Source organism: Schistocerca serialis, chromosome 2 (assembly GCF_023864345.2).
Source record: "Schistocerca serialis cubense isolate TAMUIC-IGC-003099 chromosome 2, iqSchSeri2.2, whole genome shotgun sequence".
Classification (NCBI taxonomy): domain Eukaryota; kingdom Metazoa; phylum Arthropoda; class Insecta; order Orthoptera; family Acrididae; genus Schistocerca; species Schistocerca serialis.
This window is the reverse complement of record NC_064639.1, coordinates 867818768-867845134: the sequence shown is the minus strand read 5'-3', so window position 1 is coordinate 867845134 and position 26367 is coordinate 867818768. Positions and strand designations below refer to the sequence as shown.

The window sequence follows — 26367 nt, the reverse complement described above, 5'->3', positions numbered from 1 at the left end:
ATGTTTATAAACTGGATTTAACTTAATTTTTTCTTACTTACTGGGTTTTCCGTACTTTGTTCAGGCCTGTTCAAATCGTCAGTAGCTGCTTCCTCCTCCTCCAAGATGACTGTGTCCTGGCCATGGTCATCAAGATTACTGGTAGTCTCCTTATTACTTACTATATTTTCTAAAAATTGGAGCCGTGAGAAATATATATAAGGAGTAGAGCTGCTTGCTCCAGATGATGATATCTTGGTCTTCCTTCTTTTTAATTCTCTGGCAAAATTGTCACGCAGTCTTCCATCTCTTTTGCAAAGTTGTTCCTAAAAAAAGATTGTAAACTTTGTAGTCAATTAACACAGTAAAAAATTAACATGTTTTTTCCAGGTATCTGGCAACAGGATGTTCTTTTGCTGAACTTCATTACAATTACAGAGTAGGAAAGTCAACCATAGGGAACATAATCCGTCAAGTTTGTGCAGTAATATGGAACAAATTGAAAACAATTTGTACACCGCCTATGACAGAAGCAAGTGGGAACAAGTTAGTAACGACTTTCTAAAGTATACCAACTTTCCTAACTGCCTTGGAGCACTGGACTGTAAACATGTTCGTATTGTGCAACCCAATGATTCAGGGTCCCTTTTTTACAACTACAAACATTTTCATTCACTTGTACTACTAGCTGTTTGTGATGATAACTACCGTTTTTTGTTTGTGGATGTTGGTTCCTATGGCAAAAGTAATGATTCATCAGTTTTCCAGGAATCAATATTTTACAAAAAACTCATAGAAGGTACACTGAATATTCCACAGGCAAAACCAATTTCAAATGTGGACATTACACCATTGCCTCATGTTTTTGTATCAGATGATGCGTTCAGTCTGTCGAAACACATCATGTGTCCATACGTTGGAAAATTATTGTCTCATATTAAAAGAGTTTTAAACTACCGATTTCAAGATCTCGCAGATATATTGAATGCACCTTCGGTATTATGGCAAACAAATGGAGAATATTTCATAGGCCTCTAAATGTCAGTTTAGAACTTGCAGAAAGTATAGTTTTGGCATGTTGTGTGTTGCATAACTATGTACAACAACGAGATGGGTACAGGTATGAAGATACATTTTATAAGGCGCCAACTTGTATGCAAAAGAAGTAAGGGACAGATTTGCTCGTTACTTCATCAGCGAAGGCAAGCTACCATGGCAAGATAAAATGGTGTAAACAAGAGTGCAATTGCGAACACTTATGAGACAAGTTTATGTTAATAATACATTACATTGTCCATTAGAACAATACAGTGTAATTATGAACAATTAAATATTTTTCTGTCATACATTTCTCTGTAGTACTGATTAGAGATTATACACTATTTGTAATAGACATCATGTTAACAACTTTCTGTAAATAAAATTAAGATAACATAAATAAATAGCTTTAGTTACCTTTGACAGATATTACATCCAAATAGGCTTCGTCAGTAGTTACATATACAAATGTTTATTTGTATGTTAATTATTCAATTTTTACACATAATTATTCGCATTATGCTCTATTATAAGTAATGCTATTAAATAGTAACTGCTTTAACTTACGACAAAATTTAGAGTCACAAGGTAAAACAGTTACTTATGTGTAACTGTACTAATCTACTGTGTAGATTAGTAAGCCTGTTTATCTCTGCCTAACTACTGCATCCTACATCCATTCGAATCTGCTTACCGTTGTCTCTACAATTTTGCTTCCATTACCAAACTGCTGGTTCCTTGATGGCTCAGAATATGTCCTGTCAACAACAGCATCTTTTAGACAAGTTGTGCCATAATTTCATTTTTCTCCTCAGTTTGATTCAGTACCTCTTCATTTGTTATACAATATACATATCCAATACTCACCATTCTTCTTTAGCACCACATTTCGAAAGCATTCATTGTCTTCTTGAAGGAACTGTTCATTTTACACATTTCAATTACATACAAGTCTACACTCCACACTTTAACTTCACAAAAATTTCCCAACATTTAAATTTATAATTGGGGTCACAAAATCCTCTTTTTCAAATATGTGTGTCTTGCTATTATCAGTCTACATTTTTTATCTTCCCTACTTTTGTCTTCTCAACTACTGCTTCCCTTTCGAGTTCTTGAAGTTACAACTGTAGTACGGTTTCTGTGCAAGCTGTAAAGAATTTTGTGTATGTGTTTCATCACTGATACCTCCCGAGCTTCTAAGAGTGTATTTCAGTCAAGATCTTCAAGATCTCTTAATCGACAAGTACCATTAACGTAGGTTTGTCTGTCTTCTGTCTGTCTACTAAGATAGGTTTTAGGATCAATATTACGTCTAGTGATCATACATTCACAGGATTCTAAAATTGTGCTCAGTTTAGTTTGTATAATCTCCTCGTCCCCATACACACATTCCCTCCGCCTTCCCTTCTCTGCTGTTTTCTGGCTTGCCAGCTGAGCTGTTGATATTCGTGCAGTTGCTTTTCTTTCCTTCAAAGATTTTTTTAAATTTGATTGTGCTACATGCAGCATCTGTCTTTTCCAAGTGCAACTGCAAAGCCTTTGTTGATTTACGATTTTGCACTTTGTGTCAGTGTAATTTTTTAGACATCTGTGTTTCCTATTGCCCACTTGATTTACTCCTTTTTTATATTTGCTTCTGCTGTCAATTCAATATATCGTGTGTTATGCAAGGCTTTCTACTGCACCTTTTTCCTGTTTATATCTTCTGCTGCTCTCAATACCCGTTCTCTCAAAGGTGCCCATTCGTCTTGTAGTGTATTCCTTCCTCTCTTTCAATCAATCGTTGGCTAATGTTCTCTTTAAGAGTATCGACAAGCTATGGTCTTAACTTATTCATCTCTTAATTCGCTACATTTAGCTGTCTCTTTCGTTGCAGTCTGCAATAAATTACCTTCAGTGTGCGTCTCCACCTGGAAATGTCTTAGAATTTAAAATCTTGTTTCGAAAAGTCTACTGTGTTCACGTATTTATTTCATGATTCTTGAACAAAGATTTAGCGATGATTAAATTACACTCTGCTCGAAATTTTATCAGGCGGCTCACCCTTTCATTTCTTCCTCCTAGCCCATCTTCTCCTACTATTTCATCTTCCTGTCCCTGCTATCGAATTCCAGTCTTTCATTGTATTTCAAATTGTTGTCTACTGTAACAATCTGAATAATTTTCTTTATTTTATCGTACACCTTTCCAAACTGTTCACCGTCTGTAGTGTCGGTAGACATGAAAACTTGTCTATGGCGGGTGGGTGTCCGTTTTATGTCTACATTTGCTATGGTAATGCTAAAGGCAGTTTAGAATGGAGTTGATTATTGTTTCACTAACAAATACTTGCAGACTGGTTGAAATATGTGATCTTAATAGAGCACATACTGAGGATCAACTTAGACACAGGCGCGGCTCGTGGTTTCTATACTGGGGAAGGCTGCGGCATTTATCGATCGGAGCCAACATAGACCTTGGGTTACGCTACAGATTACTCTCGCATAAACAACTAAGAATTCAGGGGGAGGGGGGTGGGCAGGTCACTCTCTGCCCATAATTTTACGTACTGTATCTTCTATAATCAAGTATTAAATATCATTAGAAGCTAACTTCGAGTTAAAATCTTTAGTGTTTTTATACGTCATCATTACATTTTCTGACACTTTGCAACAAATCATATGAAAAGATGCGTTTCGGAGAGATCTTTAATGCGATGAATGTTAACTTTGCGGCTGCTTAATATTTTTGGTGTTTTCAGTTCTAAACTTAAGGCGTTTATTGTGGTTTACCTCCCAAGCTCGAAGTTTACGAGTTCGCATGACGATACTGTGATGTTTTGGTGACGTCACAGGTCTTGTGCTGTGATTGGGTGGCATGAGCAATCCGTGCAACTGCCATATTAATTCACATGTTTGAGAAGCTGGGCGCTGATGACCACGCTGTTTAGCGCCCGTAAACCTCAAACCACACACATGTTTGAGAAGCGAACAGTTCGTATTTAGTGTGTATTATGAAAATATGCATTTATGTGAAACAGCGCACTAAAGATCTCTCCAAAATACGTCATGTTTAGTACGGTTTGTTGTGCTAAAGTACACAAAATGTGACACTGTAGCGCAACACACTGTACCGGTAGCAAAAGTGATTCGTTTCTGAAAATGTCATCTCGTTTATGACTGGCTAAACATGACACTACGGTTTTTTACTCACTTCACTTAATAGGCTAAGTAGGACTTAATATAAAGAAATTACCTCTTATCGATTATGAATGCACTTTTGCTTACCTCAATTAATTTGTTTATAGACGAAGTCCCCCTCTGCGCAGCAAAATGGTCTACGACCATTTCATTGAAATTTGGCCGATTGAGTAATTCTTTTTCTAGGGAACACATTGCAAGCGCACAAAGTCTGTCCTCATTCATAGTGTTGCGCATGATGTTTTCACTCGTTTTAACGTAGAGAAGCAGCGTTCTGCCTCTCCGGTCGTCATTGGGAAGGTTACTATTATTTGCAGAAGTTTTACACTTTCAGGAAAAGCTTTAGCCAGATTGTTATCGTAAAGAAAGTTCAAGGTCAAAGCACCTGACGCCTTCATAAAATCTTTTCGGCTGAAACAACACGTTCAGCTCATGACGTAGATCTGAAGACTGTAAATTGAACAAATTAACAGCTATTTTAAGTTCTTTTCCGGAAAAACAGTTTGATGTTTTGCATACAACGATGGATCAAACAGCTGTGCAATCGATAAGTGATCATTGAAACTGAATCGTTCTCTGATCTGAGTTGTGATGAGGTCGCAAACGTTTCGTGCACACACTATTCTTGATTCTGTGAAACGTCCCCGTTTTGCAGTTGGTTCTACCTGTTCCCAGTGATCGTCAGTTTCAAGTGAGGCCCTAATTTGCTGGACAGAATCTGCAAAGTGCGATACATATTCAACAGCTTCCACTGCATCAATATTCCTCTGCTGCAGTTGATTAAAGAGAATGTCACAATGAGGCATGGCTGTATTTGAAAAAATTAACCAGAAGAGGAAATCTTCGTCTTGCAGGAAACCCTTCAGTCCCGTGGCCTTGTTTATTGTCTTGTAATCACTGGCATCATCATCAATAATTCTTTCTAGGCACTCAACAATTTCCTTTTGGTATTTGTACACAGTGGTTACGCTCCGTGATTTAAAATTCCATCTGATGGACTGAGGACAGGTAGGAATACGCTTCTTCACTACTTCGTCAAGAATGGCTGTACGGCTAGAAGACCGGAAAAAAAGGTGGAAATTCCTTCCAAGTTGCTAAAGAAGATCCGCGCTTGTTTATTGCCCGTCACACAACGTTCAACAATTAAATTTAACTGATGGGCGTAACAGTGAATAAAGTGAGCATTCCTGTACATTTCTCGAATTCTAGTTTGAACTCCACTTTTATGGCCACTCATAACGAGAACACCGTCGTAACACTGAGCTATCAGTTTTTCAGGTGTTTCATGTACATTCATTTTCTCTAGCTCGCAGAGAACAGCTGCAGTTACGTTGTCTGCACTGTGATTTTTTGGGCGTACAAAGGAAATAAATCTTTCATTTATTTGTCCCAGTAGCTCATAGCGAATTATTAGGACCAATTGTGACAAATTTGCACAGTCAGTAGTTTCATCAACTTCTATTGTGAGAAAGTTTGCCTTCGACAGTTCACTCCTGATGAGATTGAGGCATACGTCATAAATTGATTCCAGGAGTTCATTGTGAATTGTCTTCGATAGGCCTAAGAAGACACGGTTTTCTGATTTCTCAATGTGCTGCGTCAGGACGCAGTCCAGTTCTGCCATAAGACTGACTAATCCTCGAAAAATTCCTGGGTTTTTGGAATTTTCTGTTTCGTTGTGGCCCCTTAAGGCACAGTCTATCAGTTTACCCAAAATATACCGATTTTTTGATACATTTTCATTATATATCTTCATATTACGGCGGTAAGCACTTTCTAATTGGCACATAATGTGCACTTTCCCTGGCATTGAAACCTCAATGAAACCATTTAAATGTTTTTCGCTGGCATTATATCTTTCCACCTTTGCGTGAAAATTCTTTAAGTCAGTGATACCAGTTTCAGCCTAGGCACTATCGGTGCTATTTGTAAGAAGACAGGTGAAACAGAAAAATGCATTTTTTACTTCACAACCACTCAGCTGCATCGTACATTGCTCTTTTAAAACTGCGTTTGTATCCTTGCCTAGATTTGCACTGTTTCTGTTCTTGATTGATCGTTAGATCGGGTCTGGGCGCACCAAGTTCTTTCAGGTTTCACACTCGCGGTATGTCGCAGATATTCACAAGCAAGTAAAACTCACTAAAATCTAGCGAAATACACTCTGAAAAAGAAACTTGCTAATATCACACGGTATCAACAAAAGCAGTCAGCATCAGCAAGCAAGCAAGGAAAGTAAAGTAACGGGACAAATTTCGCGCGCTTTGTCCTCCAATCACTTATGAAACTATCGCTAGATGGCAGTACTGTTATGTTACAGTAGTCTAGTGCACTCTGGCGGCATATTTGCAAACTTATTCTAAATGTGGATAAAATAGCCAATGGCGGAAACAAAACAACTATGTAAAACATTATCAAAACAATAATACTAAACGTCGATTAATGACGCATCGAAGCGTAATAGAGATGTGCAGAGACAGATTGGATAGCGAAGTTTCGGCCACTCTACATTCCTTAATTACATAAATAGTGGAGCGTGAAAGACGCGTGGTGGTTGGTATGACACCCTTAGGCTGCAAGCTCTGAGCCTTCGGGTCGCCCATAAAGAGCAGTACTATGTAGAAGCCACGCCCCCAAACCGCTACTACATGCAGCTTACAGACGTTCCAAGGCGCAGCCTAAACACTACTAACCGTTCGGAAAACAACTATCGATACAAACAGTTCCAAAAACGTTGACCGTCGTTATTTTAATGGGAAATATGCGAAATTCGCCCTGATAATTTAAATTATGTAATACGTTCTTGCGAAATTTATTTTAACGTATATTTTGGGACTGCTCCGCTTCAGAGCCTTTAATTACGAGCCGCGCCTGTACAGACGTATTCTGTCACAAATAACTGCCTACTATATTAAATGAAATTTACTATCATTGTAAACTGAATGTAGGTATTGGAATGTTAAAAAATGTTATGAGAGTCATGAGAATTGGTTATTTCGGACTGATCACTTTTCTGAATTTCGACAGCATGCTGCAAGCATTCAATGAGAGCTTGTCTAAAAACTCAACCACAGAAGATGCAGAATACCATTACTGCATGAATATTGCTGATGCCTTAGCCGGCTAGACCCACCGTCCCGCGCAAAGGCAAAAATCGAAATTGACAAGCTGCTATATGATTTAGAATTCCCGAGTGAATCTAATGAGACAACGTAAAACCATTGGAGGGCCTATAATATGTTATTTCAGTGAAAGAAAAAATAAGTTATTTCTTTCTTTTCCTTTAAGTGTCATATGCAATGTTTTTATTTCATTTAAAGTGTTAACAATCAGTACAAGCCTTGCAACAATGTTTTTGTCACCAATACTACAGTATGCACAATAATGTGTGCCTTCTCGTTGTTGGAGTGCAGCGATATATTTCCTTTTCTTACCCAAGATTGCACCCCAGACTGTTATCTCGGAACCATCAGTTGGTTTCTGGGACAAAAAGAAACGATGTAGATTTACGCAGAAATAGCAATAACTCAGTTGTCAAAAGGGAACCAGAACACCGCAGTTGCGTAAATATGCCATGAAATTACAAATTACTGTAGGCAGCAGAAATGTTACTATACAGTCGCAATTATTCGTCATAATCACCACGATACTCTACGTAGGCCTACTGAGCTTTAACCGAAAAGAAGTTTACTACTATGTCACAGAATATGGATGCTAAATAATTACTAGTTTCACTAATTTCATTTTGTTTATTTTTAACTGTTACACTTCTTTACAGCCACGTGTAACAACACCTGCTTGCCAGCTGGTCTTCCCAGCATCATTGTTAAAGTAGTCTTTGTAGGCAGTTCCTACAGCTTCTGATACTCTTAGGTGTAATTTCTTTTCCCAAAAGATCGAACATCTCTAATTGCACCCTCTTGCGATACACCTTTACGCCAGGTGCCATGTATAATTTCTTGAACGCCATTTTCACTATCTAGAAGTCCCGGTGAACAGTACAATCCGCTGGATGTACGTTCCAGTTGGTCGCAGTCTTTCAAGTAATTGTGAAGGGCCACAGTTCCCATAATAATTAGTTTCACTGTTTCTACATCAGCCGTTATAGCACGGCGGTATATTCGCCATTTCGTTGTCAAAACGCCGACTGTATTTTCAATTAACCTGCGTGCCCGGCACAGACGGTAATTAAATATTGCCTCACAAGGTGATAGTGCGTTCTTCGATCGGCCTGCATATGGTCGCATGATGTTTGGTGTCAGAGAAAAAGCTTCGTCTGCAACAAATACGAGTACATGTGGCAGGACGACGTCAGTATCAGGCAGTACAGATGGCGGAGGCAGGTTTAATGTTTGCTTCATGAGGCAGATTTCCAGATTCTGTGTAACCAAAAATGCCCCCATCACTGTCTCTTCCTGCAGCTCCAATGTCCACCCATGTGAACTTACAATTGGCATCACATGCCGCCATTAACACTACACTGTGGATCCCTTTATAATTGAAGTATTCTGATCCAGAATTTGCGGGGCACTGCATTACGACATGTTTGCCGTCGATAGCCCCTACACAGTTTTTGGGCACTGCCACTTAGTCTGAAAATCGTAAGCAATGCTTAACCAATCGTCCGTTGTTGGTTTTGGAAGAAACTTAGGCTGGAGGACATTCCATAGTGTTTGGAAGGTCTTACGGATAATCCTGCATGTAGTTCATCGTCCAGCACGGTAATTCAATGCAGTCATTTGCTGTGTGTCTCCATGAGCGAGATATCTGTAAGTAAATAAATTACATCTTCAGTTGACGCGAGCAAGGCAGATTATTATATCACATGAGTGCACAGAAAAGTAATAGTAACCTAACGATGATTTAGATGAAACGCAGAACGTATTTGTACAATATCTTAACAGTACCAGCTAGTAATTACACAGGGTTCCATGATCGTTAAAAGCAAAATTAATTTAAGTTGCTGACATGTACTCAACACTGCTTGAGACAGTAGAATCTTATATGCTTCTGGAATTAACACAGCGTGTATCGTTGATTTTTAAAATTCATTGCAGGATGAATGTAGAGAGTTAAAATGGTGTACATGTCGCATAACTGATCAGAGTTGCTATTAGTTTCGGTTAGAACGTAGTAACATGAAAGAAAATTCGTCTCACAAACATATTTTAAAAATGCAGTAGAGTAGTTCAGTACATTACTTAACTGAACTCTCAGACATACGCAACTGCATACAAAAATGAGCAGCAATTTCGGCTAACTATTTAAAACAGCTTCAAATATTGAAATTTCCTGTACGTGTCATGGCAAGTTGTTCCTCTAGAGTGATTAGTTTTCTAAATTTTGTCGTCTGTTTCATGATGTGCGGAGCAATCATTGACAATAACTCATCGTATCTATTAATACAAGACAAAACAATGAAATTCATGAAATAATATTATGTAAATAAGAAAATAACTAAAGAGCTTTAAAAACTGGTACGTCATCATGTAGCTTCGTCTCTCACATAATACAATATAATTTGTGTGTTTTAGAAATAGGAAGCATGCCTCTTTAGCTGTTCTACGGACTTATCCTTCAATTTTTAAAAATATTGTTGTCACTTGCATCTTTATCATGGCATACTACAGCTTAACAGTTCAATTACGAATATCAAATGTAACATATATTTACCTCTGCGGTGTCATTCGAAAATATATACAGGACTTCTGTATGTCCTTTTCCCTCATATCCCGTACGAGGGTGTGAAACACTTTCTTCACCTCTACTACGAAGAAGTGGGCATATCCAGTATCTGGGCCGTGACTTGTCACTGTGGTATGCTTCCAGTGCTTTGCACAGAATGTACGTAGATGCACCACACTATGTGTTTCATTCTTCGTGTATTTTGCGTGGCAACAGCAGACGCTAGTTCAGTAACAGCTGTTGTAAATGACACACGCGAGGCACGGGCCACAGTTTTGTTGTGTACACCATACCGCATATTATGGTACTCTTGTCACATCAAACCATTCCTGACGTTTCTTTTTTGTCCCTCTTTCGAATAATTTTAGAGGTTGGTTAATCATTTGCACTGCCGTATTTGCTGCAGATTTCATCTCATCTCCAGAATGCATGGACACATTAAAAGGCACTGCAACTGTACATTCCAAGTCACCGTTACGAGCCATGTTAGCGAATGAATCTGTCTCCAAGGTGAACGTTGAAGCGCCTTTCAGTGGGCCCCCACCCTTATCTCAGTGGCTGTCTGTCATTGGCTATCGCTAGCTACTGCCGCTTCCAGGTGGGAACGGCAATTCCGCGAGCCACCGCGTTAAAGCGGAAAACGCTTGCCGCAGGGCCGGCCGTGGTGGCCGAGCGGTTCTAGGCGATTCAGTCCGGAACTACGTGGCCGCTTCGGTCGCAGGTTCGAATCCTGCCTCGGGCATGGATGTGTCTGATGTCCTTAGGTTAGTTAGGTTTAAGTAGTTCTAAGTCCTAGGGGGACTGATGACCTTCGAAGTTAAGTCCCGTAGTGCTCAGAGCCATTTGGACCATTTTTGAGATTGCCGCTCGGCCTTAACGCGTCTGCATTCGTCAACATCACTATAACTCGAGTGGCGTTCGCTGCGGCAGCTGTTATGAGAGAACGCCGATACGACGGAAGGCTGCGTGGCGAACCACGAATGCGTGCTCTTTGTGTTGCGCGTCAAGCGCGAAGTACTACTGGCAGGTTCATTGGCTACGGCATGTTGAACTTCACTTAGGTCGATAAGACGGGCCTAACGGTGAGCGATCCCACTTCTATTTTTCCCCTTTTTGTCAAGTTTATTTTTCTTATTCACTCTGAAGTGAATTCTTCCTCTGAACCCACACATCCCTTCATCTACAGTCAATTGTTGGGAGGGAGCATCTGATAACTGACATGGTCGAACCATTCATAAAACGTTCTAATTTTGAAAAGTGGGTCATAATTCTGTTGCTCTTTAGGTTTGTAATTTTCATTATTGTTCAAGTGCAAGTTTGACAGAATTGCTTTGAATCTGCCCGTGCTCTTTATGCTAGGAGCAAAGGACGAAGAAAGCATGTAATTTGTCGACCAGTAATCATGCAAAGACGACTTTTTCACAAGACACATGCGCAAAATAATAGCAATAAAAGAATAAATGTCACTCAACTTCACAGGCTGCCTCTTAGCAAACAAAGTGTTTTTCTTTAGAGAGTTATTCCTTCTCATTTTATTGATGATACGTGCTGCATATCTATTAGTTTCAGTTTTGATTGTTTTCGTAATTTCGTCTGTCATAAAAACACTGAAACAATCGTAAGCACTTGAGATTCCGTTTATTTGTGCACTAACTCCACTATGTTCCCCAAAAAAACAGGAACATCCGGCAAAACATCGGCTTCTGTCCACACTGTACCTTCGCCTTCATTTAGAGAGCGTCGTACCTTTTTAGGTGGCGGAGGAGTTTCAAATGCGGCGGCAATTGTATGGCGTTAGTTTCGCCATCTATTGCAGGTGATGGACTGGAGCCGAACTCGTGGCCGCATACTATATGTACCTGGCGCGTCAACGTCCAAGGGGTTCTCCGCGGTCATTTCCGGTGCGGTTCTCTTGCTACCTGCGACGGTCGTTCACTGCAGCGCGGGAAGCCAGGATCCGTTTACCTTGAGGCTTTCTTCTTTCTTGTTGAAGTTATTCTCGTGTTTTTGTATTTCTATAGTTTCTCTGAACAAGCGGGTGTGATAGCTCTTTTCTGCAGCCAGAACTTGCGTGTCGGCGAATTTCACTACCTGCAATGTTGCCTATGTTCTGCGATCCTGGTGTTGGTTGATCGTCCAGTCATTCCAACATAAACTTGTCATTATGTGCTTGGTATGCGGTATATTCCCGACGCTGCAAGTGGGGTCCCTTTTCTCATTTGCCGTTCTGAGACAATCTTTGCTCTCTTTTGTCGGTTTGTAAATAGTCTTTACTTTGTGTTTGCGCCATATGCGGCCGATTCTGTCCATTACTTTCGGAATGTATGGCAGAAAGGCCGTACCCGACATTTGTTACTTCGCTGTTTGGCTCTGTTATACTTCTAATACAACTTGAGGAGTACCCATTGCTCCTCAGAACACTTAGCAAGTGTTGTATTTCGCGTCTGAGGTGCTGCGCCTCGCATATTCGTCTTGCTCACGTTACGAGCCCATTACTCATGCCTCTTTTCTGGCTCGGGTGGTGATCTGATAATTTGTGCAGGTATCCGTGAATGTCGGTGTTCGATACAAGCTGTGTCCCAGGTTTTCACCATTCCTTGTGACCAGCACATGTAGAAATGGTAGTTTTTTGTCCTTTTCTACTTCCATGGTAAATTTTGTTGACACGGAGGCTGTTCAGGCGTCTTGGGAAGTCGCCGAGCTGTTCTCATCATGGCCCCACACAACGAAGGCACCATCGACGTATCTCTACCACACCTTAGGTTTACAAGATACTAAGTCCAGTGCTTGTGCTTCTAAATGTTCCATGAAGAAGTTGGCCACCACTGGACAACGAGGACTACCCATGGTAACGCCTTCCAGCTGTTCGTAGAAGTTGCCATTCCACGTGAAATAGCTCGTGATGAGACATGCTTGAAAGAGCTTTGTGATATCTTGCGGGAAATTGGAACCGATGTGCGTCTGAGTGCCACTTTCGTAAACAAAGAAACAACATCAAAGCTGACCAGGGTGTCATTTGCTACAAGTTTTAGTTTCTTCAGCTTCTCAATGAAATGTCTTAAATCCTTTATGTATGTGCCAGTCTTTCCCAAGTGCGACTGGATTTTTTTTTTCCATCTTTCATTCCTTACCCTGAAGGGGTAAGGTGGGCACATGGAGAGCCTATTGCTCTTTGGTGCCTTATATTAACTTAGGGTATGCTGTGGTGACACTTTTTATTTGGAGAAAGGGGGTATGGCTATTCTAATCTTATTCTGTGTCTCATCTCGTTTATCATCCTTTCCTGTCGCGTGGAAGGGTAAAAAGATCCTGGCATTTGCCCGAGTGCTGAGGGAAACCTACCTAAAACTTCAGCAAGGATCTGTTGAATCTTCTGTTTCTTGTGTTTAGTTGTTTATCTTCTTTCGTGTCTGGTCAGTGTGTGGTCGTGTTTTTCGTTCTTGTTTTAAGTGTCGTCTTCTTCTTCTGGTTCGTCCTCCTGAAGGTGTTTTATCATGTCCTCTGGTACGTCATTGTTGGTGAAGTTGGTTGCTGAATTCGCATCTATTGCCTTTATGCTTGTTTTGATTATTATAGCTGGACAGGGATATTTTGTTTTTGGGTAGCTCAGGACTCTGTAATTTTTTAGTAAGATGTCTGTTGTAGCTGTTCTATCCTGTAATCTGTTGGTGCCGATTTTGGCGGCAAATTCTAGCCATCTTTTCCTTAATGGGTGCACTTGTGCGTTTCTGTATACTAATTCATTTCGGGTCCTGGGGTTCATCTGGCCTGCTATCCTTAGTATTTTTCTTTTTGTTGCCACTATCCTCAGTGTCACAGTTTTATTTGCCATCCGTACCGGAGCAGCGTATTCTAGTATGGGGCGAACAAAAGCTTTGTACGTGTAGATCATTGTTTCTATTTTGGCTCCGTTTGTCCTGCCTCTTAAGTAGGCGGAGTAGGTTTAGTCTCGTTTTGGCTTTTGTCGTGATGTCCCTTGCATGTGCCCACCCATTTTTAGAAACTTGTAATATATACCTTTGTGCCACACTTTGTCGAACACCCTTTCGATGTCTAAAAATATGGCAGCGGCGCAGTCTAGGAGGTTCAGGCCTTCGATGACTCCGCTGCATAGCTGCACTATTGGGTCTATGGTGGCATGATTCTTTCTGAAACCTGACTAGCAGTCAGGTATTAAATGGTTTTTGTCTGCAAAGGTGATTAGTCTGTTTCTGATTTTCGTTTCGAAGACTTTCCCTGGTACCGGAAGCAGAGTGATGGGATGATATGATCTGGGGTCATTGGGTGGTTTCCCTGGTTTGGGAAGCATTACTATTTTTGCTTGTTTCCATTGGACTGGGACGTTGTCTATTTTCAAGGGTGCGTTGTACAGAGTCGTGAGACAGGTGATCATTGTCTCTCTGGGGGCTAGGCGTATCTGGTTTCTTTTAATACCATCTTTTCCTGGCACGCTGTTTTTTCCTTTTAGAATGGCTTCCTCCACTTCTGAGTTTGTAACTTCTGCTATGAGCGCTGCTTCGGCTTCTGTCGGTGTACCGATGGTTTTTAGTAGTGTTTCTAGTTCAAGTGTGATCTCTCTTTCGTGTGTTAAGTCGAACTTTGGGTCAGTTGGGAAGTTGTGTATTTCGTCGAGAACTTCACTGAATATGTTTGCCTTTTTTGTTTTATGTGTTATAATATTTCCTTCGTGGTAAAGGGGTGGATCTGATCTGTGGCGAATTCCTGTTACTTTCCGGAAGGTGTGCCAATATCTGTTTGTTTGTCTATGATCTAGATTTTTGCAGGTTTCTGCCCATTTGTCTGCTCTGAACTCTTTCAGTTGCTACTTGACCAAATCGTTCAGTCTGTTCCATTCTCGTTTGTATTCGCAGTCGGCCGTTTGCTTGAAAAGTTTGTATATACGTCTTTTTTCTTTTATTGTGTTTAATATTCTCTGCAGAATTCGGTCTGCGTTGGGTTTTATGATTTTGGTTGGCGCGTTGTTTGTCGCCGGGTTCGTGATTGCCTGTACAATATCGGTGTTGTATTGTTCCAGATCTTCGATGCTTGTGATTTCTTTGGCTGGCGGTAAGATTTTCGTAAGTTCCTTTTCGTAGTTTTGAAAGCTTACATTTTGATGTCAACTATGGATTTTCTATTTTTGTTGCTATGTGGTGGGTGCATCAGGTGAGTTCGTATTATTAACGGCAGGTGTTCTGAGCCTGTGCTGTCCCCTGCCCATGGGGGGCTGAGGTGTATATATAATCACAAATAATTTGGTCTGGGATGGAAGTTCCTTGGTGGTTTATAAAAGTTGGCTTGTTGTGGGGCAGTCTTACTCCGTTTTCAATGTTTTCTAGATGTGTTGTTATGCTACACCGTTCCTGTGATTTCTGGTGTCTCCAAATGTTTCGGATCTTGCGTTAAAATCCCCAATGATTATAAAATCGCCTCAGTTTTTGATGTAGAGTAGAAATTCGGTTGGAATTTCGTCATCAGGTGGGATGTATGTGGTTACTAGGTGTAGGAATTTGCTTGCACGTGTTTGTAATTGGAGGTGGATTGCCTGGATGTGTGAGAACTGAGGCGGTAATTCGAGCCTTATTGCTGGTGTTTTCTTATTGTGGAAAACCGCCACGCCACCTTTAGGAGTGCTTCTGGGTACAGGGATGGCTGGCTTTTAGTTCGTGCATGACGAAGTCGTGTAAGCGAAGAGGGTAGTTCGTCGTCCTCGTTTTCAGAACTCCTAGAATGGCTAGTTTCTCCTTGGTGGCTAGCTTTTCCAGCATTGGATGCTTCGTGCTGAAGTCATTGGCGTTTACGAAGCCAATGTTTATGTCGTCTTTATACGCGTCCTCCATCTTGGTTGTGTCTTCTGTCTGGTGTGTTTCTTTAGTTACAGGTCTGAAGGCCTTGTTTTGAGCGACGATGCTTCCAGTACAAGTGGTGTCGTTTGTTGGCTGTCCGAACTGCGTGTTGTGGACTCCTGTGTTATTGATTCCTTATTGGGAGTAGCAGGGGTCGCGGCCTCTTTTGATGTGGATGGTTGCATTCTGTTTTGTGTTGAGGTGACGGGTGCATCTTCGATTGGCCCATTGTGGCGAGAAACTGTTTAATAGAAATGGCCCCTCCACGCCCGCACCAACGTGGTGACCAGACCAAGAGTTCTACTGTCACCTCGGGTCAACATTTTAGTCATCTAATAGGTGGATCACAGGATGCTAGGCTGTGATGTTATCCGTGCTCCTGGGTAAGATTACGCATTAACATGATCCATCAGGTGATAGATAGTGGACGAAACGCGAATGAGGGTAGCAATTTGAAGAGCTGAGGAGAAAAAAGTGTCGAGGCTCGTGCCGTGGGGAAGAAACCTCTGCGACAGTGGGTTGGGTAGTAAGAGCAGTAGTGGCTTACTACCTGCGATGGTTTTTGCAAGGTTGGGTTTGTTAGTATGGGTATCATGCATCATTACCGTGGCAAGCGATGGCGATGTATCCCAATTTGCTGCAGCCGCTGCATTCCTGGAACAATCAAGATCGTTATATAGTAGTGGAAGATCGGCCATAGATCATCTCACTGCGTGTGTGTGTGTGTGTGTGTGTGTGGGGGGGGGGGGGGTGGAGCTTGTCTGCATGCAGTGTACAGTACGGCTTCCCCGTGTGGTGCCAGTTATTCGGCAAGTGTGTTCGAGCTGGATATCCAGTAATGGCGTCTGATTAACAGGGGCTCACCTGTACCGTTGTGTTTGCGTGTACTTGGCCATAGATGTTAGGTCCTTACAAGTATGTCTTTTGGTCTTTTATGTTTCCATCTATGGTTGTGGTCGTAGTTCCCCAGATTCAGAATAAATTGGTTCTGCGAATGTCTGGAGTTTCTGTATAGTCTTGTGGTGAGTTTGTGGATTACCTCTGTGAGAGTCTCAAATCGGTATTCCCGGTGAAGATCCGCGATGCGTGTGTACCATGGAGCATTGCTTATGATTTTGAGTACTTTGTTTTGTATGAGCTGCGGACGGCGCAGGCGTGTGGGCGCAGCGTATCCCCAGACATGAGCTGCGTACGTCATCAGGGGTCGAATAAGTGTCATGTACATGGACCTCGACACCCTTCTGTTCAGTGTGCTACGCCTGTTGAGCATAGGGTAGAGCTGTTTGAGCCTCGTGCTTGCTCGGTTGGTCATGTGTTGTATGTGGTCCCCCCAGAGTAATTTTCGGCCCAGCCATACACCGAGGTATTTGACTTTCTCACGGAAACGTATTGGGCGTGCATGTAGAGTTATTGGTCTGCAGTATCGGTGTTTGCGCAGTTGCCTCGGTCTTCTAGTGAACAGAACGGCTTCGCACTTGTCGACTTTTACTCTAACACGTCATTTCTCCAACCAAGGCTCCGCCGCTCTGAGTGCACTCTATAAGCGTGAAATAATGTTTGATGGTTTCCAATCTTGCGCGAGGATGGCTGTGTCATCCGCGTAGATTGCCATCGTTGTGTTGTGTGTGGTTGGGAGACCGTTTATGTAGAGGTTAAACAGTAGGGGCCCTAGGATGCTTCCCTGGGGTACTCCCGCGTGTATACTGTGTCGTGTTGATTGTTTTCCCAGCACGTCAGTGTTGAAACTCCTGTCTGTGAGGTATGAGTGTATGAGACGCACCAGCCCGTCGGGGAATCCCGCGTCGCTGAGTTTGCGAATGAGGCCATTGTGCCACAGACGGTCGAAAGCCTTTTCGATGTCCAGGAACACCGCCGCTGTTGCTTTGTTTGTGTTGAAGCCATGTGTTATATGTTCAACGACCCATAAGAGTGGTTGTGTTGTGGAGTAGTGATTTCTGAAGCCGAATTGCTCCGGTCTCAAGATGTCGTTTGTTATGCAGTGCCTAGTGATGCGTTCTCAACAATATTGCTGAGCGAGCTCAAAAGGCTGATGGGCCGGTAATTTTGTGGGAGGCTGTGGTGTTTCCCCAGCTTCCTGAACATCAGGACCTTGGCCGTCTTCCAAAAGGCGGGAAAGTGTTGGTGTTTTAGTATTGCATTCGTTATGTGTGTTAGATATTCAGTGGCTTTATCTGTGAACTCCTGGAGGACACGGTTTTGAATGCCATCATGACCAGGGGCTTTCCTAGCAGAAGAATGCGTTATAGCCCAGGAGACTTCGGCTGTACTAGCATGTCGAATGTCGTCGCGCGATGGTTGGGCTAAAATGCGTGTAACCTCCTGGTCAGTAGCAACTGGATCTGATGGTACCAGGCTCGGTATGAATGACGCTGCGAGTGTGCGGGCCATTAGTTCTGCTTTCTCTTCCGCTGAGTATGCAGGTCCGTCAGGTCCTTGAAGCGTTGGGGTGTACATTTTCTCCCTGGTGAAGTGTCGGGCTAGTTGCCACACGCCAGGTCGCGCGGTGTCCAGCCCTTCGAGTTTTTGGTTACACTGTTGTGTTCTATGTGTTCGTATTTTGTCGTGTATGATGCCCTGTAGCCTGTTAATGTGTCGTTTGAAGTACTGACGCCTGGTACGCTGCCATTGTCTCCTGAGGCGATTCCTCATTGATATTAGGCCTAGGATTTCCTGGGGCAGGGCCGCACTGTGTTGTTGTGAGGTGCGATCAGGTATGGTGCCCGTCATTGCGTCCTGGACGGCGTTAGTGAGGGTTTCTACTGCCTCGTCAATTTGTGCTGTTTCATTAATTTCATGTAAGGGTGAGATGTGGCTATCGAGCGTTTCCTTGAACAATGTCCAATTCGCACGCCCGTAGTCCAACATCCTGCGTTGTTCCATGTGCTGCAGTGTTTCCTCAATGTATAGTATTACAGGTTGGTGGTTTGAGGGCAGATCGTTTTCAGCGTCAACGTTGAGTGTCGATGTAATGCCCGTGATGAGGGCCACGTCTAACACGTTTGGCCTGTGGCCCTCAGATAGGGAATGTGCGTCGGTTCAGTCGGCGCTAGTGTAATGTAGTTTCTGCCTAGTGAATGTTCATACAGTTTTTTGCCGTTGGAATTTCGTATGCGTGAATTCCATTCTGGGTGTCTTGCGTTCAGATCTCCAGCGACTATTACTCGCGGTGAGATGTTGAGTAGTGTGCTGATATCGCGTGTTGAAATGCCTGCAGGACTGTTGTATACCGATATCAGTGTGGTGTAGGCTCCGTTGAACTTGACTCTGACGGCCGTAGCCTCGATTTTTCCAGTTCAGGGAGCTCTATGTTGTGTGTGTAATGTCTTTGTGTATGACGACGATTGCAGTTCCACCTGCCACGGCGTCGCCCGGTCGGTCGGTACGATAGACGCAGTAGCCAGGAAAGTTTAATTGTATGTGCGGTTTAAGCTTAGTCTCTTTGTAACACCTCCGTTTATTTATCCCGACCTGATCTGATCGAATAGCAGCCCAATATTTATAATTAATATGACCGTGTACCTAATGGGGCTGGTAATCGGAATTGACTGCTACGGAAGTTGTTACTTTCCAGTTCGTCCTGTTCAATACTGTAATAATGAAATATCTGGTAACAAGAAAAACACCAACACAGTTTCACTAATTACGAACCTCTATTCTTCTCAAAAACACAAAAAAGGAGACAGCCACTGCCTTCGTCGTACATATCTAATTACGGCTAATGTCAGCACAGGCTTCTTCATTTTCCATTATCGTCACACGCTAATCCATCACTGCATCCAACACTGCAATCCAAGGTGATGCCGGCGCGGTAGACGCGAAACCAAATATCGGCCCTAGAAATGTCACTGATCACTTTCGTAATAATACTTCTTCACCTTCCGGTATTATTCTAGTACAAAGGGGTCTAACCACGGCGATGGCGACTCCCTTCTCCGTTAAAGCCTTGTATTTCAACAAAGACCTCCACACACCTCTATCCGCAACATGGCACTGCTCAACTCCACACTCGCTCTCGCAACACGACACAATCGATTGTTCGCCCTATCGACCTGGGCCGAGTGCAAATTTATAGTAAGGGCACACAAAAAAGGAGACAGCCACTGCCTTCGTCATACATATCTAATTACGGCTAATTACATCCCCGCCCTCGAAAACTTCTTTGGAGCCTCTGGCGTAAAAGAATCGGCAAGGAAATTAGATATTATTACATCTGAAAAAAACACACAGTGTAAATAATTAATGAAATTACAATTCACCAAATAATCCCTCGACTCCGGTAGTGGGCTGCCTCCACAATAACATTCTACAAAAGGTTATTACATCTCACAAACATGGCATTGTCCAAATCACAATTTTTTATCAAGCAGCAATAATCCTCTATAGTCCATATTGAATGTAATACACAACATCAATCTATCTTAATTAACATAGCATGGTAAATATTTTTATAAACTTATCTTACATTCAATTACCAAAAATCTGCACTTTCAAAGGTTTGTCTGGGCCATTAAATACATATTTGTTACTGGTTAATCTTTTATAACTAGCCACAGCAAAGACAAGGACAAAAAAAAAACTAGTTGAATGCCAGCTACCCCTTTGGTATGCCGTCCTTTCAGCGGGGTTCCTGCCGTCCATACTACTATCGCTCTAACTTATAACTCACTTGGCCAACACGCATTAAAGTTAAGGGAGAAATTCACAACTTATTCATTTGAGCTTTTAACACAAGCAAAATTGAATATCAAAACTAAATATAGCATTTACTCCTTGACTTATGCAATTATTTTACAATCCCTCATACCTCTACAGATTCCATAATATTAAATGCTCCATTATATCACTAACTATGTCTTACATAACTATTTGCAACACTATAACTAATGTGGTCACCCAATGAAAAATTTTAAACTACTGATCATTTCATTTTGCCAAACATTACTGCCATATGTGAATTGTTATCAAGAAAGCTTAGATGAGAGGTACAATATTTCCTGTTATACTGACATTAATCCAAATCTTCTATATGGATATTTATTATTCAGTACACAGTGCCAGAATTCTGCTTCTAAAGCTTGATGTAAGTACAACCATACTTGACTTTGATAGCTAATTGGATACATGAATTACTCATTACTCATGAGTTACACTTTCTGTTTTATTCAGCATACTTCAGATAAACATGTATACCTACAAATAACTTGCAAACAGATGTTGCTCATGTGCTAAATGACATACTTCAATACTTCAAACATCTCATACTCCATACATTTCATTACACACAACTCCCTCAACTTAACAGCAACTTCAACTGCAAATAAATATATATCTTCAACCCACATCAATCCTCCGTATACTTCAATACTTCAAACATCTCATACTCATTACACTTCATTACACATAACTGCCTCAACTTAACAGCAACTTCAACTACAAATAAATATATATCTTCAACCTACATCAACCCTCCATATTCGCTGCAATAACTACATAAGAATACTACTTCAGGTTCCTTGGCCTCTCTGTTCATCATATTTCACATCATTTATTCGAACAACTATCTGTTGTTTCTTTATATGTTCATCTACTTATAAGCTGATACATTACTTCAATTCTCTTACAATTCCTTGACCTTTTCATGCCTCATAAAACAACTGTATAAGATTACACAAACTCTTGTTTGACCAATTAGCTTCCCCACCACATTTTATAAACATTAGCTTTCTGATCTGGTTCTCATTTTATTACTTCTGGCACTAATAATTTTGCAATATACTGACACTAAACTGAGCTTTCAACTTATTGATTCTTTGACACCTCACACATTACATCAACAGTAACTACTTATCCTTATTTTTAAGTCAACTATAAATCTGCTACATGGTTCCTGACTGAATTACTTGGATGACCACTACCAATCCCAATTACTACACACTAACTTTCTTAACCTAAGGATAGAGAAAGATGGTAGAGGAGTGAAACTTGAAATAAGAAATAAAGTCTCACCCAGCTGGGAGTGTACCAGTCGCCACTTGGTATACCAGCAAAAGAGTTGCTAGCTCCCTACACCTAACTTTCTTCAATTCGTACCTCTTGATCCCTTTGTCTATCATCTCTTCTCTCATAATTCCTGTCATTATCATCATCATCTCTCCCATGATTGTGGTGAAACTGTTGACCATTGCCATGGTTCCTACGTCCATTACCCCCACCTCTACCTCTGTGATTTGGTGGGCCATTAAAACGAATTTGATGGTAATTATTTCCATCTTGGTTCTGATCACACATCTGATTGTTTTCCTGTACACGAATAGTTTCTATTTGCTCCAATACTTCCATTACAGTATCTTTATCTTTAATCAGGCTCCCGGATACAGTTTCTTGCATTCTCCGGCTCAATCTTCTTTTTATCGCTGATATCATTATGTCATCACTCAGGGGTTGTTCCAAGGTCTCATTCAATTCTCACAAATGTTCGGCAAACTCTCTCAACGTTCCTCTCCATGTATTAAGTGACTTGCGGTGTAGTAGGTCCTCAAGTGCTGCACACTGATGACTTTTGGACCAGTATTTCTTCATGAATTCCCCTTCAAACTGATCATAACTAGTAGTCCCTTCCTTCTTCCTGACTCCCCAGGTGAAGGCCTCACCTTCCATCCTATCTATTGCAAATTGAATCTTGTCTACGTCTTTGAAATGTGCTGGGAAACTCCTTTTAACCATTTCATAAATATCATTGGGTGCAACCCTCCTTTTGGTTCAAACTTCTGCCCTGTATTATTTTGTACGTACCGATTATCACTGCTCATCAAGGTAACGACTCTACCTTCCCCAACGGTTAAAGTGGCATTGCTAATTCGTTTATCAATTTCTTCTGTCTTGCTCTTCAATTGTTGCACTCCCTGTTGTAATTGCCTGACCTCCATTGCAACCCTCGTGTTATCCTCTTCTCGTTGCACGGCTATAGCATTTCTCAGATTGACAGTCAATTGGTTTTGCCTATCTCCTATCCCCTTAACCGCATCATTGCGTTGCTTCTGCATCTGCGTCACCTCGGCGATTCGATGATTGCAATTTGTTTCCACTTCGGTGATCCTTTCTCCCAATTTGGCTTTAGTTTCTTCAATATCGTCTTCTATCTTTTTTGTTAACTTTCCCTCCGTCTTCTCCACGTCTCCCTGAACTTGGTCTATGCTCTTCTGTAGCTTACTCTCTCTCTCGTTGATGTCCATCTTCAGTCGTTCTTGTAACTCCTGCATTTCCTTCTTCAGACTATATTCTATCTTCATTTGTGATGTTTTGATCTCTTGTGCTAGAGTTTCCTTAAATGATTTTTCTAAGCTTTCTTTGGTTTCTTGTAAATCTTCCTTTAATGATTTGCGGAATATTTCTTCCCTTTCTCTAGTTTCTTGTAAACCATCCTTTATTGTTGCCTTGATTTCCTTTAGCCAGTCTGCTAACATCGACCGTATATCCACACCCTCTGAAACTGGCTTATCTCTCGTCGTTTGTCCCGGTGTCTCAGGGTAACTAGTTGAATGTGCTAATGGGCTTTCTAATGACAATCCATAATCACTGTCCTGAATCATCTCTGCCTTCCTGTCCTATCCCTTTCCTTTCATCTACTGCCTCATAAACCTGCTTATCTTCAGTAGACATGTTCGGTTTATTTTTTTTTAATGCACAGGCAAGTAATATAAAATAACCTCTAGTAACCCAAAACACTCCTAATTACCGCTAAACTAATCAAACAGTAACTGCAGTATCTTCAGTTAATCCCAAAATTGATACGATATGTATGAGTACTGAACATAACGACTCTCAAAAGCTAATAATTTCCAATATCAATTTTCACATACACAGTTTATGTAAAATGTTTTAACCCTTAAATGCATGATTTTTTTATTTCAAGCTGTAAAAATTACCATGTTTAGTTTATAGTGACTACATTTCGAAAAAAATATTGAAAAATTTTTTAAATTAAATTAACAAAGCACTGTTGTTGAAAATCGCTTTGTAGCTATCAGCTACATTTTGAGTTAACACCTTACGAGCCACAATAAATGTGCTTATTTTGCTCCCTCAATTTTGACCAAATCTCTCGTAATTTAATTGTTGATTATGATTAAATACTTTGTATAGGAAGGGAAAAATCCTAAAATAATAAATAGGACATTAATGTTGTAAATATTGAGCATTTATTGTATATTTTATACACTTTTATATATGAACAATAAGGTATCTAGTTCCAACAGGTTTGTACCCAAGCATGTGATAATCACTTTACATGAAAAGTTTGAAAACAGTTCTTTTGTTTGTGCAAACACAATGCAACTGCACATTTATTACACTGAACCCAGGAAAATCCCTTGCATCCTGGCATTTTGCACCTCTGTCTCACTTGCAAGTACGAAGGCAGGTGACCTACTTGATCCAGCCTTACATCTTGTGGAGGTACATGTGCTGTGGGCCCCTTTGTCTTCTTAGCTTGTATTTGGTTTTCGAGTTCATTACTTGGCCTTCCACGTTTTGCTGAAGTACCTGAGCGACACAAACAATGAGCAATTTCCATTCGAAATTCGGAGAGTTTCATAGTTCTCCTAATCCCTTTGGTTTCTGCTACTCTCCTATACAACAGCCAGGAATTGACTACTCCCATGTCCAGGAGATGGTAAAACAATCTTATATACCATTTTCGACTTTTCACAAGAATTTTATGTCGACCCATTATGCTGTCAAGAAGGTCAACACCTCCCATATGTTTATTGTAGAGCTTAATTATTTGTGGACAAGGTATTGTTATTCTTGACTTTGTTTTTTTGTCATACCTCCCTGCTTCATGAATAGGCTGCTGTCCAGCAAGTGTAGAAAGCAACATCACACTCTTGTTATCTTTCCACACTACATTTGATATGTCGACACCATCCACTGTTGCGACGCGCTCTTCTGATGCACCTCGTGCCATTTTCTTCAGCTCAGCTTCTGAAGGGAGCTTGCAGTCTGGCACTCTGTTTCTTCTGACTGTCCCAAGTGAGTAAATTCCTTGTTTATGTAACCATACAAGCAGTGGCAGACTTGTGTAATAATTGTCACAGTACAGTTTCTGGTTCATATTTCTTGGTAGTATCCTACTGAGTCGAACTACAACATTTGCACTTGCTCCCAAGTCTTCCTCCCCAGTCACTCTTTTTTCTGGTTCATTTTCATCTCCAGTGAAAATCTCAAAATCGTAGGCATAACCAGATATGCCACTAATAACAAATAATTTGTATCCATATTTATGAGGCTTGTTTGGCATGTATTGTTTCAAATAACTTCTAGCCTTTGTTGAACATATCTGTTCATCAACAGAAACACACTCCTCAACAGGTATTGTTTGAAACCGAGATCTCATCAATTCTATTATGGGTCTTACCTTGAAGAGTCTATCATGACCTTTTTCACCCCTGGGTATCATTGCACTGTTGTCATTGAAGTGAAGAAACTTACGTATTTGCTCATACTGATTCACTGTCATTGTTGCCTTGATCAGATGAGTACCAGTAACTTCTCCCCAGTAATCCCTCGTATTAGGTACATGAACTATTGATATTACGAGACAGATGCCTATAAATTTTTTTATGTCATCACAGGATAAATCTATTGGTCTATCAGAATTACACTGCACACTGTATCTATGAGACTCTTCGACAATTAGATCAAACAATTTAGATGGAAATATATGTTTGAAGAATTGGTATGGAGTATTTAAGTTTATTACTTCTTCTGGTAACGAAGTATTGCCATGAAATTTTGACTGCAGTTCGGGAATAATCAACTGTTTATCTTTCCAAACCACACTCCTGCTGTTTTTGGTAACATTTTTGCTGCTGCATGGCAGTTTCAGAGCATTATCAGACAACTGTGACGTCGATTCCTTCATTATAACATCAGATTGTCTTGTTCCAGAAACATCTTCAGTCCTAATTACTGGTACTTGACTTTCTTCGTCACCACTGTCACTATCACAATCAACAGATTCTGGAGCAACATATGTCTCATCTTGAATGGAATCGTCAGAGAAACACTCAAGATCGTCATCACTGCTTAGTGGAATCTCTAACCATTCCATAAGCATTTCTTCTTGATTCTTTCGAGACATTTTTACGTCAGCGCCTGAAATGCAGTAAATGAAAAATGTAGCTGATAAGCTACATACACAAAAACAGGCCTCATTTCAAATCTATCGCAAAGACACTCGAATTAACTGTTTACACCATATCTACTTACGTTTTCAAAATGAAAAAGTAATTTTCAAACCCAGAAATCAGTGCACAAACACCAAAAACACACCTCAACTTTCCGCCAAAACACACACCTGGCAGTATGTCCACACAGCTCACTGTCGAACTGCTTCAGCTCGTCCTGCCATCTATGATCGCTATGAAGAACTACTAGAAACTGCAGCGGAGTGTATACACTTAGCTACATAACGAATTTGATCGAAAATGTTTCTCCATATGGAATAAATCGAAGAAATGAGGTCTGTAGCTTATCAGCTACAGTATGCATTAAAGGGTAAATAAGACAAATCACACCATTCATTAAATCTATAAATGTAAAATCTCCAAAAACAA

General features: G+C 41.0%; 1 protein-coding gene across 1 annotated transcript; it reads right to left on the bottom strand.

The window, feature by feature from the left end:
* Positions 1–250: 250 nt before the first annotated feature.
* Positions 251–25892, bottom strand: LOC126456478 (piggyBac transposable element-derived protein 4-like). The gene is made up of 2 exons (XM_050092229.1): positions 24580–25892; positions 251–305 (listed from the first exon to the last, which is right to left on the bottom strand). Exons 1-2 carry the CDS (start codon positions 25890–25892, stop codon positions 251–253), a joined length of 1368 nt encoding a protein of 455 aa, XP_049948186.1.
* Positions 25893–26367: the final 475 nt, after the last annotated feature.